The sequence below is a fragment of the Pipistrellus kuhlii genome, unplaced genomic scaffold (genome assembly GCF_014108245.1).
Source record: "Pipistrellus kuhlii isolate mPipKuh1 unplaced genomic scaffold, mPipKuh1.p scaffold_m20_p_5, whole genome shotgun sequence".
Taxonomy (NCBI): Eukaryota; Metazoa; Chordata; class Mammalia; order Chiroptera; family Vespertilionidae; genus Pipistrellus; species Pipistrellus kuhlii.
In genome coordinates this window covers 53,867,526-53,887,823 of record NW_023425551.1, presented here as the reverse complement: position 1 = coordinate 53,887,823, position 20,298 = coordinate 53,867,526, and the positions used below count along the sequence as shown (strand labels likewise).

General features: G+C 38.5%; 1 protein-coding gene across 1 annotated transcript in view; it reads left to right on the top strand.

The window, feature by feature from the left end:
- CD109 (CD109 molecule) overlaps window positions 1-19,561 on the top strand; it is a 106,158-nt gene extending 86,597 nt beyond the window's left edge. The window contains exons 24-33 of the mRNA XM_036414099.2: window positions 2,319-2,400; window positions 4,179-4,407; window positions 5,433-5,598; window positions 8,243-8,433; window positions 8,926-9,081; window positions 10,333-10,398; window positions 13,318-13,460; window positions 15,566-15,713; window positions 17,425-17,527; window positions 19,074-19,561. Coding sequence (XP_036269992.1) covers window positions 2,319-2,400; window positions 4,179-4,407; window positions 5,433-5,598; window positions 8,243-8,433; window positions 8,926-9,081; window positions 10,333-10,398; window positions 13,318-13,460; window positions 15,566-15,713; window positions 17,425-17,527; window positions 19,074-19,258 — 1,469 coding nt within the window. The 3' untranslated portion in view covers window positions 19,259-19,561. The remainder of the gene's footprint in view (window positions 1-2,318; window positions 2,401-4,178; window positions 4,408-5,432; window positions 5,599-8,242; window positions 8,434-8,925; window positions 9,082-10,332; window positions 10,399-13,317; window positions 13,461-15,565; window positions 15,714-17,424; window positions 17,528-19,073) is intronic.
- Window positions 19,562-20,298: the final 737 nt, after the last annotated feature.

Here is a 20,298-nt window from a genome sequence, read left to right as displayed (position 1 = left end):
GTAGCTTTAATTTGCATTTCGCCTATTATGAAGATGAATACTTTTCACATATTAAGGTCCATCTTTCTTTGTTTTTTTATAAAATGTCTGTTCTGGTCTTTTATTTATTTTTTTACTATAAGAGATCTAAAAATTTTTCCTTTAAATTTAAATATGTTCTTTATATATGAATAAATATATTATAATTATATATAAACATATACATAAATTTTGTTATTAGGGATATTAGGCATTTGTTTCTCTTATGTGCTGCAAATATTTTCTTCTAATTCATCACCGATCTTTTATTGTAACTTTGCTAATAGTGTGTTTGCCATGAAAATTTTAAAATAAAATGTTTTGTAGTCAAATTGACCAATTTTGAAAAATAACTGGGGGGTTGAAGTGATACCTGTTGCTCATTGAGAGCTTGCCATGGGAAAGGTGCTGTGCTAAGGACTTTTCATACGTAAGTCATTGAAAGAGGTCTCTGAATTAATAGGAAACAGCAGTTGCCGACAAAGAGATCTTGGCTAAGGCCAAGCTTCAATACCCACCAGCAGTGTGACCTGGCACATAGTGTATCCAAGTTCCAGTTTTATCATCTTTGAAAAGGGAGACTAGTGGCATTTATATCAGAGGGTTGTCCTGAGGATTGCCTGGGTCCTGAAAGGGCTTTGAGCAGTTCCTGACCCAGAGTCAGTGTTGGATAAAGGTTGGCTATTTAATTGCTGTGCCATAATATTTTAGTTTTAAACATATAACTTATAACCCAGTATCTCCTTCTTCAAATTAAGCAAAATTCTGTCATCATTTAAATGGTATCTATCGATATATTTCTTTTACCATCGGTCTTAAAGGTCACCATGAGACAGTCTTGTTTTCTGAATGTTTTGTCTTCCTGTAGTCTAAGTCAGCTACTCAGATCTAGGGTTTCTTGTGGAAAGACTCATGGAGAAAAGTTTGGGGCAAGGAAAGATCAGGTTAACTGTAATTTAAAATTTTAATGGTTATGTTTTGTTAATCAGATATGAATAATTATTGTATAATTATTGAAGCTTCTAAAATGTGGTATTGATTAAGTAAAAACGTTTATTACTAGACTTCACTAGGGATTAAGTTGAACATGTTACAAATGATCATGGTTGCTCAGCTCTACATGGGTGCTGCAAGGATGTAGTGTGTGCCCTCACCTGCCTGCGGTGGAACCCTGTCATTTCCAGGAAGAATTCTTGGTTATTAGAGAATCATTGATAATGCCTGGAGTTGGAAATATTTTTGGCTATTGCTCATGCTTGATGTTTAATGATAAGTTATTGCTATTTTAACTTCATTTTTAGCAAGTATGTCTGCTGTGGGTTGTTTGGTGGTCTTTAGTTTTGGGCCTATGATTTCTAAGTCATTGAGACCTACAGGCATCACTCTGCAGCTACGAAACATGTGACTCTTATTTTTAATCATTTATTTGCAAATATGAAATAACTGTTTATTTATTAAAGCAAACACATGAACCTTAACCCTCTCCCCAATTTACTTCAATAATGAGTTCATTACCACCATCAAGTTTTTAAAAAATTATTATTAAATATATTTTATTGATTTTTTTTTTTTACAGAGAGGAAGAGAGAGGGATAGAGAGTTTAAACATCGATCAGCTGCCTTCTGCACACCCCTACTGAGGATGTGCCTGCAACCAAGGTACATGCCATTCATTGGAATCGAACCTGGGACCCTTCAGTTCGCAGGCCACTGAGCCAAACTGGTTAGGGCAAGTTGTTTTTTCTTAAGTGAGAAATTAGAATTGAGCAGACCAATCAGTCTTTGATTTACCTCAGTTGTCCATGGCCAAAAATTTTAGAGGCATTGTCTTCAGTTATTTTACGATTCTCCCTTTCTCCAAATCCCTTCGTTGTTGGCCTAAAATGCAAAAGCATTTTTACTTTCTGTTTTAGCTTTAAACTTTAATTTGAAACTCTAGATTTTTTTCTTACCTGTCCAGCAATTTTAGGCGACTAAGTATTGAAAGCATTGGACCGGAAACTCCAGAGTTAAACAAAACTCTGCCTTTAATTAGCTTGCTTTTGAGTGGCTAGAATTATTGTCTATGTTTCAGTATTCTTCTGAATTTACTTTAATTTGGGTTTATCACAGTTGTTATTTTTTGCATTTTGGTATTTTACATTTTCTACAGGACTTAACATGGAAAATATTTGATATTAGTTGCTGATTTGAATTTGTCTTCTTATTCTCTGCCCATGTTTCCTCAGTATGAAAGCATGATTAGAAACTTGCAGTCATTGCAAGTTGATTACATTGATGATCTATTTTGGTGTCTTCAGGTTACCAGAGAGAACTTCTCTTTCAAAGGGATGATGGCTCTTTCAGTGCTTTTGGGAATGATGACCATTCCGGGAGCACTTGGTAAGTGTTCTTGCTAACAGAACAAACCCTTGTTATGGAATGGGCCCGCACTAGGTCACAATGGCCATGAAATTGATAGATGTGTTGTATATATAGGCTCTGAGGCTGTTTTGCCCATAGCCTGGCTTTGAAAGAGATTCTCCTTTTTAAATATGATTTTCAAACACTAACAAAGCAAGTGTTTTTGTTTAGAAAAGGTAGGTCGTAAGTCTTCTTTTTGGTGGAAAAAGCAAAAATAAAAATACCACACGATGATGGTAGGGCTGACAAGAAAATTCAGTTAGAAATACCGAGTGATTGTGACATTATTTATTTATTTATTTATATGATCAACATGAATTTTGTGTTAAGGCAGTCAGTGTAGTTTGTTTAATGTTATTTTTATGTGTATGGGATTAAGTAATGAATATCTAGAGTTTCCTCCAGAATGGAATCTCTGCATGGCTGATTTTGGATGATTGCTCTCTCTCCTTGCTTTTGCCTTACTACCTTCAATTATATATTTCACTCAGAAAAAGACTGTATCAGTCCGGTTGGACAGGGCATGCTATGCTAACCACCCCTTAAATCTCAGTAGCTTGTTTACAACAGAGGTTTCTTTCTTTCACATGCTGCATTTCTATTATTGGCCAGCAGGGGGCACTGCAGTCTATGCTTCAGCTGCCACCATCTCACCTCACCTGGGAAGCTTCAGGCGTTAATATGCAGCCCTGGCAATTGGATGCTTCAGCCGGGGTGTAACATTTCTTTTCACTTTATCATTATCAAAGCTGGTCACATGGCCATGTATCACTTCAGGGAGGCAAGAAAGTGAATCCCTGAAAGTAAAAGGGAACTGGATATTATTGAATATTAGTAATATTTACCACACTACATTTTTTATAGGATGAAACAGATCTGGTTCAAGTTTTCTTATGGCATGAGTAAGGATATAGATCTAAAAATTGAAAGGTTTCAGTGTTTTATTGCTTGACGTTCTTTTCACCTCAATACTTAGTGTTCTGTAGTAGGGATCAGCCAGCTTTTTCTGTAAAGGTTCAGAGAGTAAGTGAGTTAGGCATTATAGACCACATGGTGTCTCTGTAGCATATGCTTCCCTCTCCTCGCCTTCCTCTCTTTTTCTCTTTATCCATTTAAAACAACTTTTTAGATGTAGGATAGAGGGTGAGAGGTAAAGAAAACAACCCCCAAAACAGACTCTGCTGTATTTGGCACAAAGAGCAGACCTGGCCCAACAGATTTAGCTCTTAGACTTTAATTTGCCGCCTCCTGTCCTCTGGGAAAGAAAACATCCATTTTCTTTACTTAAAAGTATGGCAGTTTGTGAACTAAATATACTTTAGTCATATCTTTAGGGCTGAGAGAAGTATGTAATAAGTTCATCCTTGGTATATACGTAGGACAGTCCAAAGATGAATAATCTTGGATCATTTATTTAACTCTCTTGGGATATCAAATTCTCAGTCAAAATGTCAATCTATAAAGTAGCGAGACTGTATTAGATGATTTCTAAATTCCTTTTTAATTCTGAGATGATGTGAGTTGACCAGAAATTTCTTGATCACACTCAAGTGGGAACTAGGTCTACCCAGCTCAGTGGAGTTGTTTGTGTGACCTCTTTGTTGTGTTCTTCCCTTTGTTTCTTCTTCGGTGATTCTCCCTTTGTCGACTCTTCTGATGGGGAAAAAAGTGTTGCTATTGTTGGTGCTTTCTTGCTTAGCATTATTTGGAGGACTTTATTAATTATATTTCACGTCATTTCTCTCTTTTCCCCCAAGGTTGTCAGCCTTTGTTTTACGATGTTTCCTTGAAGCTGATTCTTATATAGATATTGATAAGAATGTGTTACACAGAACATATAAATGGCTCAAAGGACATCAGAAATCCAATGGTGAATTTTGGGAGCCAGGAAGAGTGATCCACAGGGAGCTTCAAGGTGGCAATAAAAGTCCAGTAACGCTTACAGCCTATATTGTGACTTCTCTCCTGGGATACAGAAAGTATCAGGTATTTCATCTTTGACTTCATAAATGATGGATGGGGAATCACAGGAGAGGTAGGTTTGGACAGGTCCAATATGTGTCTGGAAACTCAGGGAGTTTTGTAATTTTATATCACGTTTGAAGTATGAATTTGGGCATCCTTTTGCTTTGCATTTGTGACCACATTCCAAAATCTGAAAATAAAAATATTGACCCACTTTCTCAGAGTAAGTAGGAGAATTCTAAAAATGCTTTCCAGGATAAATGTTGTTGTACTTGCTGTTGGTAAGGTAAGTCAATTCCTATTTTATTGTTGGAAAGGTTAATTTCTTAGGGGACAGACAATTCTTCAAAAGTTGGGAGAGCATTTTATTAAATTTAGGTTATGAAGGATTTTTTTTAAAAAAATTCTTAAATATTATGGAGCAATTACAGTGTCTGCTCATTTAGTACAAAGTACACCCACACTCTAAAAAGCGTGTTAAATGGACATGGATGTCTGGTGGAGAATGAATCTACGTGGAAAGTTATGCTAATGAGCTTAATTTCACTCCAGAGCTGTGTCTCAGTGATTGATGCCTTTACTGCCTAATGCTGACTGCATTTCACATGATCAAAACCAGCCACCCTCTATAAAGCTCCTACTATTTTCCTAGCCCAGGTCTAGGCGTGCAGAAGAGAAACTTTCCCCTTGAATTTAGAGCTTCAACCCCTGAGATCACATATGAGAAATACCTTTCTTAAACTATATTGTATGCTTGCATCTGAATTCATGCTATCCAACGGGAGAAACCCTGGCAAACGTTCTACTTTTTATTTTCTCAAAGGCACAGCGCCTATTGACTTCCAAAAAACGGAGAAGTAGTGTTATGGTTCAGAGAGTAAAAATATGGCTAATTAATGAATGTCAACGATCATTATTGATTCCCACTGCCTAGGACAAAAGTCAGGTGCTTTGTGGATGCTGAAATTATTTTTTGAATAAATGCTTGAAAATACTTTTTGGGGTTATTTTGAATGGTAAAATATGTATTTTTTTTTTCTTTCAAGCCTAATCTTGATCTGAAGAAATCTATCAACTTTTTGGAGTCTGAATTCCTCAGAGGAATCTCAGACAATTATACTCTGGCTCTTACAACGTATGCGCTGTCCCTTCTGGAGAGTCCTAAAGCCAAGGAAGCTTTGAATATCCTGACTCAGAGAGGAGAACAAGAAGGTATATGCATAGCTATGGACACGGTAGTGGGGTAGTGAAGACCTAGGGGGTTGGGTGGGGTAGGCAGGGACTAGGTGGTTGGGAGTAAAGGGAGAGGGAGGATGGGAGATATCTACAATACTATCAACAATAAAAATATATATTTTTAAAAGGGGGTAATGCGCAGGTCCCATTGGAAGTTATTAGACTGTTGGGCACTAGGAAATGTATAAATTATGTGAGAGTTTTGTAAGCCAGATATGAAGTTGATTACATTTACATCTTTTAAATGGGATGAAGCATGAAGCACAGAAGAGATCACAGGATTATGACATGGCCATGTTGCTTCTACTCTCCCTAAGAGTTCTCCAGAGAATTTTGGGGCATAGGTATTTTCTTCTTTTAGATATACCCTACCAGATGTCAGTTACCTTTGTAGTTCTCTGATACCACTGCTGGTTTAATGGCCTTGAGTGGTTTTTAAGACCTTGGTTTATGAGAGATTTGGGTTCAAATTCTGCCTCTGCCACTCCCCTTTGTGAGCTGCAGTTTCCTGAACTATGAAATTGGAGTGACATCAATTTAAGGGTTGCTGTGAAGATTAAATGAGGTAATGCACAATGCTTGCTGCATGGTACATATTTAAAAATGGGAACCACAATAGTAATTAATAGAAACACAAATGCCAAAAGAAAATGTTGTTAGTGAATTATGGATAGGATATATATATTTTTGAATGGGGACTATTTAGGGGCTATGGCAGGACAAACCTACAGATGTTGTCACTTCCCAAATGGCCTCTACAGTCAGGGATTCAGGGTGTGCTCGCACGTGCGTGTGTGTGCATGTGTGTGTGTGTGTGTGTGTGTGTGCGTGCACGCTTGTGAATGTATAGATAGATATGGAGATGAGTGGACTGAAACAGAGCTGTTTCAAAGCTCTGTTAATTTAAGAAGGGATAATTGTAGAAAGTATTTTGAGACTTCTGAGACTGTAAAAAATATTGTATTATTATTATTACTAGAATCCTGGTACATGACAATTCATGCCCTGGAGGACAGTCCCTCAGCCAGGCCTGCCCCCTATCACACGCTGGGAGTCCTCAGGGGTGAGAGGCAACACCCCATCACACCTCTGCTGCTGCCATTGACGGCAGCACAAGCCTCAGCTGGCCCTGGTTACTTGAGCCTCGGGTGGCCCTGGGTGGCTGGACAGCCACAATCCAAGGCTTGCCTGCGCCTCAGTCAGACCCTGAGAGACTGGGCAACTGCCATTTGAGGCTTGCCTGTGCCTTGGGCTGGCCCTGGGTGACTAAAGGGCTAAGGGGACTGGGGACTCTGGAGGCAGGCATGCAGAGTGGCTGAGGGGACTGGCCACCACCATCTTGTGGCTATGGACACCACCATCTTTGAGAGCGTTTCAGTCAATTAGCATATTCCCTCCTTATTGGCTGTGGGTGCTGTCATCTTTGCAATAGTGTGAGGGTCAATTAGCATATTCCCTCTTTATTAGATAGGGTTAGCATTAATAGATTGAATCCTTATCACCTTGTTGTGCTGGGGATAAAGATTATTGCACAGAGGCTGAAGCAGTCCTTGACATTTCTTCTCTGCTTGGCTAGGGGGTAGTTATTATATATTCCACCCAAGTGTAATCAACATCTAAACAGTAATATTTGAGGGAGAAGGCACCAAATAGGATTCTCCTCCAGGGGCTAGTAGAAATATCTCTAGGAAGATTATTTAGTTGGACAGTGTCCCTTATTTTTTCTTGAGGGCTTGGATTTTGAACTTATAACACCAACTTTCAGATAATGAAGAAGGAGAGGTTTTCCAGAATAACAGAGTTGGTTAATGGCTGATTCCCAGAGCAGAGTTCTTTCCAATGTATTCTAAAATATTTTTGTGATGGCCTGGTCAGAAAAGTTATGTACATTATTTTCTGGGATATAGTATGTTGTTTTTTTTCTTTTATTTGTAGCTGTTGAGTCTAGAGCCCAACATATGGATATCTTTGGAAAAATACTTTCATCAAAGCATCCTCACATATAACCAACAGGGAAAGAATGAAAATGTATGTGTCAGTCATTTAAAAAGTGACATAGAAGTACATGTTTATATCTGTGCATGCATGTGTGTGTTTAAATACACATGTTTTGTTTGGCATACATATACACATATAAAGCAATAGAAATCATTTTATGTTAGCCAAGTTGAGCTTGGATCCGTGTAAGGATATTGAATGGTATAAAATGCAGTTTTTCTGTCATTGGTCATTCTGGCATTATTTTTCTCTTGCAGGAGACAAAATGCGGTGGGCTGTTTCTCTGTTTTCTGTGTCCATCACGGAAAATGACAGGTTCCTGAGTGGAGGAGCTGGGGATTAAGAAATTAGAGAAAGAAAGAGACAAGAAGGCAGAAATAGATTCATCAAGCTGGGCACTAGGTGGGCGCCACCTCTCTGATGGAGAGGCAGCAAAGGCGATCCCCCCAAGCCACTCAGGTGTATTTATAGGGTCGAAAGAGCTTATTTGCATTCTTAACTAGGTCCTAGCATTACTGGATTTACATATCTAGACCCGCCTCTGCTGACACCTGGACAAAGGTACTCTGCTAGTGCCTCAGGCTCAGCTGACAACTTAAAGAATGTCTATGTGTCTTCTCAGGTGGCTCTCTATTCTGGGTGTCATCGGTGTCCGGACTTTCTGAGTCCTGGCAGTCCAGCTCGCTGGATATCCAAGTCTCAGCCTATGCGCTGCTTTCACACATTGTGCAGCATCAGGTTGCTGAGGGAATCCCGATTATGCGGTGGCTGAGCAGGCAAAGAAACAACTTGGGAGGTTTTGCATCTACCCAGGTGAGTCATGACAGTTTTTAATTTATCATCCATCCATCCATCCATCCATCTATCCATCCATCCATCCGCCCGCCTGCCCATCCATCTATAGCTTTAGGAAGCATGCAATTGCTTTTTTTCATGACTTCATGAAATTACTTAACAGTTTAAAAGTTAAGTAATTTAAGCCGAAGGTTTAAGTTACTCATTTTATTTTTTTCTCATCATGGATATAAGCATCACCTTGGATATTTATAGGGAATAAATTAGTTCCCCGTCTATATTAGCCATTTTTCCATCTGTGGTAACTGATAATGTAGACGGTGAGTTCTGTCCAGCCAATATTTTCTGAGCCTCTCAAGGAGATTAAAAAATGAATAAAGGAGACTTCCACTCTCAAGGAAGGTGGATGTCTGTAGAGTTTAGGAGTGGGGGTCCTAAACATTACTGTATTTACTCCTGGAAGACCTTGATATATACTTATATGCACACATGGTTTTCTTTTTTCAACAGGACACCATTGTGGCCTTGAAGGCCCTGTCTGAATTTGCAGCCCTGATGAACACAGAAAGGACAAATATGCAAGTGACCATACTGGCGTCTGGTGTACGGAAACCTGTAAAGTTTCACGTTGACCCACAGAACCTATTTTTCCTCCAGACGGCAGAGGTGTGGACAAGGGGTGGTTATTTAAAATTCTGTGGAGGTGACTCCTTAGGGTAGAAAATGGTTTTATCGCTGTCCTATTGACTTCAACAAAGACTTGTTCCCAGAGCCCTGTAGAGACTGGGAGGAAGGAGTATACTCCTTGGGTTGAATTTGCTGAGCTGGGGAAGGGAGGAGGGGATGAGAACTTTGAAAAGGAGAAAACATGGACACTTTCATATTGGGACCAGAATGAACACCCATTGAGATACCATTTTTTGAAGGAATCGTGCTCAATTTCTTTACATGTGCAACTGCACTTATTTCTCAAACCAACACGAAGAAGTTCCCTCCAGCAGATACTGTATTTTTCTGGTGTATAAGACGACACTGTGTTCTAGTAAAAAGCCTGCTCAGATTGGCCAGAATCAGAGAGGCGGTCTATTAAAAAAAGAATTGGTGTTGCCTCGGAAGTGGGAGGTAGTCTTATACAGCGAATATAGGCCTAAGCCTGTGTTTTAACTGTAAAATTAGGGGGTCGTCTTATACGCTGGAAAATACGGTACTTTCACTCCTTTTGTACACATGATAAAACTGAGGCTGAGAGAGGTTAAGAACTTGCTCCAAAACAATAATAGAGCTACGACTTGAACTCATGGTTTCAAAGACCATGTTCTTTTCAGCTGTCCCACCTGGCCTCATTAGAGAATTGATAAAACCAGTAATAGAATTCTTACTTTGAAATGGAAAAAAGCCCTATGCTAGACCCTAACCTTATCCCCCTGAGTAACCTTGTGGAAACTTGAGGGTAATGGATGAAGGTAATACTTTCAAGGCTGGAAATGGAGGAAGAGGGGTTATGGCAAAGGAAAAGAAGGAGTAAACTTAGTCATAGGCAATGAGGATGTGTCACTGGGTTCCAGCATGACCAAGGGATTAAGCACTGACTAAGGGAGGTCAGCGGAGAGAGCTGGCTTGTCTCTTGTCTTTCCCCTTACAGAAGGGCAGGCTACCCCTAGTGCTAATGTGCTTTTCTAAAGGGCAGAGGTGAGGGTGTGTGAAGAGTGGGTGCTGCTTTCTCTAATTCACCTCTGTCATGGTTGACCCATAGCTTTTGATGTGTGAGGCCCTGTAAAGTTCTTAAGCTTCCCACAGATTGCTCACTCTGTATCCCTAATGAGGAATCACACTGACCTCTTATGCTACTTGAAAGGACCTACATATGGAAAATTAGCCTTATTCTCTTGCTTCCCTCCTCCCCCCACCTTTATTCAGCTTGCTGTGACAGATCCTATCGAAGTTAATATTTCCGCAAATGGTTTCGGATTTGCTATGTGTCAGGTATGTGATAATCTTTGGTTTTGTTTGGTTAAATATGACTTGCTATAACAATTCTTTGGTTTGGGGCACTGCTAAATCTTTAATTTAGACTATGTATAGAATCTTTAATGATTCATTTATATGATTTAGGCAAGATAAATCACTATTAGAGATGTTATTAACTGGAGAGTAACAGCAACTCTGTGGATTGATAATCTCTATTGGATAAATATTTCTTGGTTATTATATGTAGCTTGAAGTGAGGATGGAAATCCTCCAACACTCTTCCTGTGAATTGTTGGAAACTCCCACATTGTTTTATGAAAATAGAGCTCAGAATTTTAATGCTATGACTTGATAAATAAATATGCATTTTACTTACAACTTAATATTCATCAAACAACATAAAGGTCAACATGGCATTACAAGTAATTGCCCCAAAGATAGGATATATGTCCTGTACTAGAGCATGAAATGGTTAATGCTCTGGTACAGGAAGAAAATCCAAAGAAATCTACCTTTTATCATGCAATAGGGATTAGAATAAAATGAAAGTAGCATGAAAAATACAGGATGAAATATAGGATGAAATAATTATTATACTAATAATACACAAAAATCATAGGAACTAAAAATAATTTCATTAGAAACCCAATACAGTATATGATAGTGTACTTGATTAGAAAAACAAACCAAACAAACCCTGAAAAATTTACTGAAAAAGTTAAAAAAAAAAAAGAAAGAAAAAAAAAAAGAAAGAAAAAAGGCTATTATAGAGAAAATGGACTTTTTAAAATAACAGGACAGTTGTTCTAGACAAGAGAGCAGATACGCTTGCAATATATTTGCTAAGTAAGGCAGAAGCTCAGGTATAATTTAGGAACTTCCAAATAATTCTAAGATTAACTTTTTTGATACTCAGAACAAGGGAATGTTTTTTAAAAATCAAGGGAAAATGTTCACAGTTAAAAGAAATGGTATTAAATGAAAAAAAATTGAAAGAAAAAAGAGTAAAGAGTTTATATTGGTCTTTACTAACAAAGACCAGGTGAAAATTCTCATTCCTAAACTATCTTTCAATGCAAACATTAAATCTGAAAGTAAATACACAGGATATTTTAGATACAATTGAAAAATTACATAAGTATACTTAAGTCTCCAACTTGGTTGGAACTCATTCTTGATAAACCAAATGTAGACAAATTCCTTAAGCCAAGTGATTTTTACTTGATGTTTGAAGGGCACAGCGGTAAATATGGCACCTACTGGTCAGAATATTCATCAGTCCTATGTCTTTATCAACAAGCAGAAAACAAAAGGTAGGGACCAATAGGCACTGCTCATGATGGAGAAAAACATTGCAAAAAGAAGGTCACACTGAAATAAATGTTGAGATTTCCTTTAGTTGATATTTTTCTAAGGGCCCTGGAAAAAGAATGGCAAAAAAAAACCCTCTCAATTTTACAGTAAATGTTAACTTCTTTTGAGTAATAAAAGGCTAAGCTGTTGGAAATAAGCTGCAAGATCTTTTGAAGTTGTCTGAGTGAGCAGTTGAACTTTATTGTGGGCCAAACATAAACCTTAATACTTAGTTATAGGTGGCATTACTTATGTCCCAGAGGTCAAATTTAATAGTCCTTGTTTGTGTCCTGATGATATTGGTTCTTAAAGGACAATTGCATGCCACTGGAAGAGGGATGATGAAAGTAATAGAGATCATTTCTCCAAAGTTATGAAACCATTCCTTCAACTGCTTCAAAAATACTCTATAATTTTAGTTGTAGTTAAAGAGTTGGAGAATTTCTAGGGTGAGAAAACAAGAATGATGAAGGGGATGAAGGGTTTGAGCTAGGAGTGGCAGAATGAAAAGTTGGAAATCTTAGGTTTAAAAGATAAAGGCTCAGAGAAAGGATTTTTAATAGTATTGTATATACATCCACAATGGGTACTAGAGATTTAATTCTCTGTGTGAGTGTGATTTAAGTATAATCAGAAAAAAAGTACAACTTACATAGCAATAAGTAAGGCCTATGAACCTTGGATCAAAAAAATGTGGAAGAGGTAAAAACTTTAGATTTTAGTACAATGTGGCATGAGGCAGGTCTAGAAAATTTCCCCAAGCTTCTGATCTTAGGATCCATTTGAATAAAACACTGGTTTTACTCCCCAGTGTCCACACAGCACCTCACAAAATTTTCCCAAGCTTCTGATCTTAGGATCCATTTGAATAAAACACTGGTTTTACTCCCCAGTGTCCACACAGCAGACACAGAGTATGTATATGCTGAAAAAGACCCAGTTAACTTGAAAACCGTCATTTATTTTATCATCTCTGAAAAATATATGATTAAAAACAAGGCTCCCGAGCAGTTGAATAGGTTTCTGTCCCACCAAGGCTCTTAGATATTTTAGTTTTGCTTTATCTTAGAGTTTCTAAGGTACCATTGTGTGAAAGATGACTTCAGTTGGGTAGCAGAGTTTAGAAATTTGTGAACACTCTCAAGAAAGTTGCCAATAGATGTTTCTCTCTCTCCTCCCCCGATCCCTTTCACTCTCTGAAACTCAATGGAAAAAAATATCCTTGAATGAGGATTAAAAATAATAATAATAAAGAGAGAAAGTTGGCAATAGTTTCACTTTCTCCCAATAGGGAATGTTTTACATTCTTTGAAAAAAACAATACCCATGACTATCATTCATGATAGTCTATGACACTTGTTTTGGAATGTTAGCAAACTTTTCTCAGCTTTAAAAATCACCGCTAATAAACTTTCATAACAGTATTTGTTACTAATGAGACTTTGTTAGCTAGTAAAACTAAATTTTTTTCTAGGTTGGAGACTGTGAATGTAGTTGAGAATCATTACTTAACATTTAGAAAACATAATGATGGTAATTTATTGCTAATTTGTCGTTAATGCTAATTTGTTATTTTTACAGCTAAATGTTTTTTATAATGTGGAAGAGTCAGAGTCCTCCACAAGACAAACATCATTCCTAATTAAACAAGCCTTTGACTTAGATGTTAATGTAAAAAATAATAAAGATGATATCAATCATGTGGATTTGGATGTATGCACAAGGTTGGTATCTGTTTAACTCTCCTCTTTCTTCTTTAAAAAAGAAAAGATTTGAAGATTTAATTATTTATGGATATCTAACTATATCAATACAGAAGGAGTACATTGAACAAAGATTTGTTATATATTACATTTTAGATTTCAAACTAGACATGTGTGAACTGCTAATAATATTTATGCATTTCTCAACGAGTTCAACATTATTTACAAGTTTTCTTTGTACTTATAGGAACTTTGCATGGAAAAATTTATTAAAACTCAGGTCTAATTGATGAAACTGGAAATTAACCAATCATGTTTAATACACTCAAATTGGTTATTTCTTGTTGGTAGTAATTTTTATATTAAGCAATTTTTCCAGGTTCATATGTAGTATTCAGTGTTATTTTAAAAAAAGTTTTGTTAATCCTCACCTGAGGATATTTTTTCATTGATGTTTAGAGAGCGTGGAAGAGAGAGGGAAAGACAGAGAGAAACATGGATGTGAGAGAAAACATATCAATTGGTTGCCTCCTGCATGAGGCCTGACCAGGGTCCAGGCCAGGGAGAAGCCCGCAACCAAGGTACATGCTCTTGACTGGAATCAAACCTGAGACCCTTTGATCCAAAGGCCGACACTCTGTCCACTGAACCAAACCAGTCAGGGTGAGTGTTATACTTTTAACTCAAAATTTTATAAGAGCAGTCAAGTTCAATGAAGATAGTGAAAATATTCCAATTTAGAAGGTCTTCACTGTGGATAACTAGGCACTTATAGCTTTTGGAAGTACGTGTAAGGTTTTTGTAAAACTGATTTGTATCCAAAGTGTCTGAGAAACTTGTTAATAATAAGGAAAAAAGCTCCACTCAAAGGTATAGTGGGGCGGGGTCTGTGAAGCTGGGGTCCTCAGCTTTCCGCTCACTCTAACGCACATACAAGTTTGAGAGCACCTCCTTTAGGAAGTTCTTTTTTAAATTATTTTTAAATTTTATTTAAAAAAGCATTGTTTATTGATTTCAGAGAGGAAGGGAGAGGGAGAGAGAGATAGAAACACCAATGATGAGAAAGAATCATCTACTGGCTGCCTCCTGTGTGCCCCCTTCTGGGGATCAAGCCCACAACCCTGGGCATGTGCCCTGACCTGGAATCCAACCAGTAACCTCCTGATTCATTGGCCACTACTCAACCACTGAGCAATACCGGCCAGGCAGAAAGTTCTTGAATCAAGAGACTTAATAGTTGGGATTGCTGAGCCAGCTGCAGTCAGAGTTGTACTGGATGGCTTTTCCACCGGTCATTAGTTCGTTGCTCTAAAAAAGCAAGATTTTCTGCCAGCCCCGCTGGGGTTTGCTATGGGAAAGGACACCAGGAACTCGCTTAACGATGCTGTGATCCTTTCATGTTGGAGGCACTCTCCTTCCCATAACCACGCTGGGCTCCTTCTGGTCCAAACAGAAAGCTCTCGCCAGTTCTTCATGTTAGAAAAATATTTACTTTAAAGGAGACAAACGTTGTTGGTGCCCAGGTGCTTTGATGCTGACATTGTGCACAGCAGTGTGAGGGAACGAGGCCGTGTGAGAAAGCTTTCTTGTCACTGTCTCCATGTGGCCAAAGAAAACACAAAATGTGCTCCAAGTGTGCGGGAGAACAAAGGGAAGGATGTAAAACTGGACAAAGGCAGGGTTGCTAAAGAGTTGGCCCGGCTCTGCTGCGAAGTGGCCCGAACGCTGTGTCAGTCCTGGCTCCCTGCGAGAACCCTTCGGGCTGTCAGCTTCTGAGACAATGAACGCTGCGGTTCAGTTTGGAGTCGCCACTCGGAAACAGAGTCGCCTGCTGAACGGGCACCTAGGTTGTACCTGTCACACCCTACCCAGGCCTGTTCCATGGCAGGCATTTCACACTGTCTGCGAGGTGAACCCCTTTCTACCATTATGCCTCCTGTGGTTGAGAGGGGATAAGGATTTCACACCTGGAAGGAAAGGATTACCTGTTTTACCATTTTCCAGCTGTGATTTTTATTGGAACGAAATAGTAATGTTTGAAATGACACTTGGCCGTTTTAACTTTTCTGTGAATATAGTGTGCCAGCAGCTTTCGTTTTTTCTTCCTTCCTCTCCTTTCGATGTAGGTTTTTGGGCCCAGAAAGAAGTGGCATGGCCCTCATGGAAGTGAACCTGCTCAGCGGTTTCACGGTGCCTTCAGACAAAATTCCGCTGAGCGAGATGGTGAAGAAAGTGGAGTGGGATCAGGGGAAACTCAACCTGTACTTGGATTCTGTAAGTAGTGAAACCTGTTTCATAGTGGTGACCATGTACAGAGCCTCCGCCTCTTGTGTTCAGAGTCTCCCTTACTTTACGCATGTTTTCTTTAAGTTGTTATTTCAGCGTTTTGTGTCCCTGAGTGACTTTAACACAGCAACCTTATATTTGTTCTCATTAAAAAGACATCATGGTAGAATTAGTTTAATTAAAAGGTATTGCTGTTAATGATGACCCCCATGAAAGTATTGATAACCAAATCATTATTTCATGCCAGATGTAAAATAGATAGAAACTGCCACATTAAAATTTTAAAAATTAAGTCCAGATCTCACTTTGAGAATTCCTCTCCTGCCTCAGGGAATTGCTAAACGTATTCGTTTAAATGCTGATGATGAAAGCTTTAATTACATGTTTTAAAATGCTTTTATGAAGCTTTTAATAAATCCCAAATGGGTTAATATTCCTGCACTTATGTCAGGTGCTTACATAATAAAAGAATATATTCAGAGGTTTGGTCTTTATATGTATATTATTTTTTTATGTATATTATTTATATACATAATTTTCATACATACTTCCCATTGCTGTATGAAAATTATGGGTCCAAGAATAAGGTGCATAAAATATGTGAGAATAATGTAAGTGAAGAATTTAAGACTCTACTTATGTCTCAAAACCGCTGGTCTTTCCTTCTAATTTCTGAATTGAAATTGAGTTCTAAGTGTTTTTTAGGATTTCATGTTACATGGGGGGAATATGTATGTTTCTTATTCCAGTTTTGCCAAATATGAATCAGACATATATAGCTTTAGCAATATATCTACTTTTAAAAAGCTAGTTCTTGAATGTTCTCAGTGTTTTGAGACTTCAAAAATCACTCTGGTTAAAAACCTGTTAAAATGAATTCGGGATCTCTAGGATTCTGTTGCTGTTCAGGAATTTTCATATACTAAATAACTCCCTGAAAGCCACCAGCCTGATTTAGAACTTGAAGAACAAACTTAAGGTTTTTACTTAATAACATAATTGATTTTGAAGTTTGTCCTATACCTGAGATGTTCTTGTTAATAGTTATCTTGATGTGAGTGTCTATTATGTTTTGACAGATTTATTTGAATTTCTGTTTACTGCTAATTGGTATATGATGGAATGTTTGAAGGCATTTATCAATTTTGGATTCCTTAACCAATTTTGTTTGCCAAATTGGCATAAGCTGTCCCTCTTAGAAGCAAGGAGGCTGGCCTTTTATACTTCCTATCAGTCATTGGCTGTGGGGTGCTCCGCCTACCCGGTGTACCCGCCCACCCCAGGGTTACCTCACTCACGGGGAGACATGGCTCCTGTGAGCTGAGGGCCTTTCTCCAGATGAGGGGCTGCTGTGAGCTCTGAGCAGGAACTGCTGTGGGTGCACTGCCTGAGGCAGGGAGGCTGGGTGAGGCACCAGGGCCTCAGAGCATTTGGCTTTGGGATTGCTGCTTGACCACTCAGTATCTATCCCTCTCAGCAAAGTGGAAGTAAGAACAATACCTTTCCTGTAAGGATAGTTTATGATTAAATGAGAGATAATTTATATAAAGTGCTTACCAGAGTACAGGGCCTGAAGAAGTGCTCCCTGAATGTTAGTTTCTGTATCTGTTTCCTAAAATGATAAGGAAAAGAAATATCTTTTACTTTTTCATGAACACATAACCTGCCATTTTCTTAAAAGTCTTTTGTGTTTTTCAAGGTAAATGAAAGCCAGTTCTGTGTTGCTATCCCTACTGTGAGAAACTTTAAAGTTTCAAATATAAAAGATGCTTCTGTGTCCATAGTGGATTACTATGAACCAAGTAAGTGAGTTCTGAGTTCCTGTTACTTTAGGAGTTAAGCTAGATACCCACCTATCCATCCCTTCATTCATTCACTCACTCATTAATTCAGTTATTCAAAGTGCTCATGAACTGAATTGGTTTTGTGGTGGGGGGTATTGTTAGGGGAAGTGTAGGAGGTAGGGGAGCAGGAGGTAAGCTTTTCATTTAAATGAAGACAACTGATCATTTACAAGGTCCTTGTGGGGCATTTTGGGGAACCAATTTTTTTCTGCCAGAAGGATGGGATATGCCATGGAGACTCAAGGATAGTACCTAGTTATCCAACTTTGTTATTTAACCTGCAAAATTTCCCAATTGATGTTTCTTAGGTGTGTGGAGAACATTTTCAACCTTTAAGAAACAAAAGAGGTTCAGTCTATGTAAATTTATTTTTGTGTGTGGAAAACAATTTATTTGAGGGGCACATTTTTAAAGGAATATTTGGGAAGGATCAGAGTTTTAAAAGCCTACCATCTCATTTTTGAAAATCCTAAAGTTAGAAAACATATTTATAACATTAAAAAATTAAATAGTCAGGAAGAAATTTGAATATAGAATATTTTTGAAAATTATAAAAATTAATTTGTTTCATAATGAGTTCATTAGAGTGTTATAAGTGCTTTATATAGTTTGTTTCATACTAGCTTATCCTATAAAATTTATCAAAGCTGAGTACTTTTTAGAGATTATGTTCTCAATGTTTTAGAGCAGCAATTTTCATTTCTTTTCATCTCATGGCACACATAAACTAATTACTAAAATTCTGCAGCACTACCCAAAATAAAATTTTTTGCTGATCTGACAAAAAAAAAAATAGGTATAGTTTTGATTCATTCACATTGGACAGCTATGGGTGTATTACCTGTTGTCCTTTCTTATTTGGCAATGTAAGGAAAGGAGGTCAGTGCCCCGGACTCAATAGAGAGGTATTGCATGTTTTAAAAATTCTTGCAGCACACCAGTTGGAAAATCACCGTTTTTAAAGCATTGAAACAAGGCATTGCATAAGTGGAGTTTTCTTCATATTTTTGTAATTTTAAATAAAGCCCTTGGTAAATATCTTGTTTCTGTTTTTTAAAAAAATTAATTTATTTTTCAGTTATAGTTAACACACAGCATACATATATCTCTTTTCAGTAGTTCTCACTATCAGAACTTCACTCCAGTGCACAGACAATATCGCCCTAAAAGAAACTCTGGAGGAGGTGAAACAACCCTCAACTGAAAGTCTTTCAGTTTCCACCAAGCTCCAGGGCGCGTGTCCTGCAGCAGCAGCCATGCTCTCCGTCCCCGCCGGCAACTGCTGGTGGTGCACGGATTGGACCGAAAGCTCTGATTCCCACTTGGACCTGGTTAGCCGTGTGGGCCTCTCTGGAGCCTTTTGGTTGTTTCTTGTAAAGAAAAAATAGAATTATAGGGAGAATGGAAAACTCAGGGAAGCGTATTGAAATGCTTCTAAGTTTTGGCAAAGCCAGCGTTTCCAAACAAAGGCGACGTGTAAACCGATGTCCTCCTCTTTGAACAGGGAGATGCGCGGTGAGAAGCTACAACTCCGAAGCGAAGCTGTCCTCCTGCGACCTCTGCGGGAACGTCGGGGGCTGCCACTGCGAGAGCGCCGCGCCGGCCTCCCTCCATCGCCCTCCAGTCGTTTTTGTTTTCTGTGTCCTGCTTCTGTTCTCTTTGCAGCGTGGGCTGTGGCTTAACCTTTGAAGGGCTCCGTGGAACCCATTTCCAGGTCACCTGTGATTGTCTTATTGTCATAATCCAATGTTGCTTCTGACTATTTTGTGAAACAATTTTTTTTCTTTCTTTTTTGCGGGATTGAGGGGGATGCTGAACAGCAGGCCATAGTATGGATGGCTGCATAGATTTCTTCACCTGCCTTCCGTGTGCAACAAAATGGAGAATGATTGCATCTGTATATCTTTATTCCCCCCTCCCCCCCGCCCTTTGAGAGATGTTAGGGTTTTGGAGGAGGTGTTGTTTTCTCCAGAATAAATGTGTCATTTTAGATCCATTCTTCTTTTCATTTTCCAGAGGAAATGAGGTGCTTCAGACTTGCGAAGCACCAGTCTTTCCTTCAGTATTGATAACCTAAAAATAAAAGGCCAAAGCTAGAGGCATCAGCATTTATTTGAGATTAGAAAGGAATAGTTACTCGGAAAGCACTGATTCAGGCAGAGAAGCCCAGACAGTGTTCGGGTTAGGAGACAAAGACAAGGGGTATGTATGGGAAAGGGAAGCGTCTTATTAGTAGGAAGACGCTTCTGTTGGTGCAGAGAAGCTAACCTAGTGACGTTTAATTCTGAACAATGTTTTTAATTTTCAGTTCTGTAGCCATCTGTGTGATAGTCACAATAGCTGCTTCATTGCGATCCTTGCAGACACCATGCCGCTGTAGGTTAGTTTGCCCCGTTTTAACATTCCAGAGGTGGGAGGTATCAGACTTGCAAGGCAGCTCCTTTGGGATGGCAGCTCTGACTCCATTTCAAAGTAGCTTCATTCATATTATTTTTTAGTTATAAAGATGAATTTCCTGAGAACTGGGAGAAAATAACCAGAAGGAGGAGCTTGTTCTGTTCCCTTCCCACACCCACCTTAACACTACTCCCATCCCATCCCACCGCCATGGTCTCTGGGCCACCTTTGTCATTGCATATCACATCCCTCTTTTTCCAATGTAGATGGTGATTTTTTTAAAAATTTTTATAAAAATGTTGTTTTTCCACTCCAAAGGTAACCATATACCA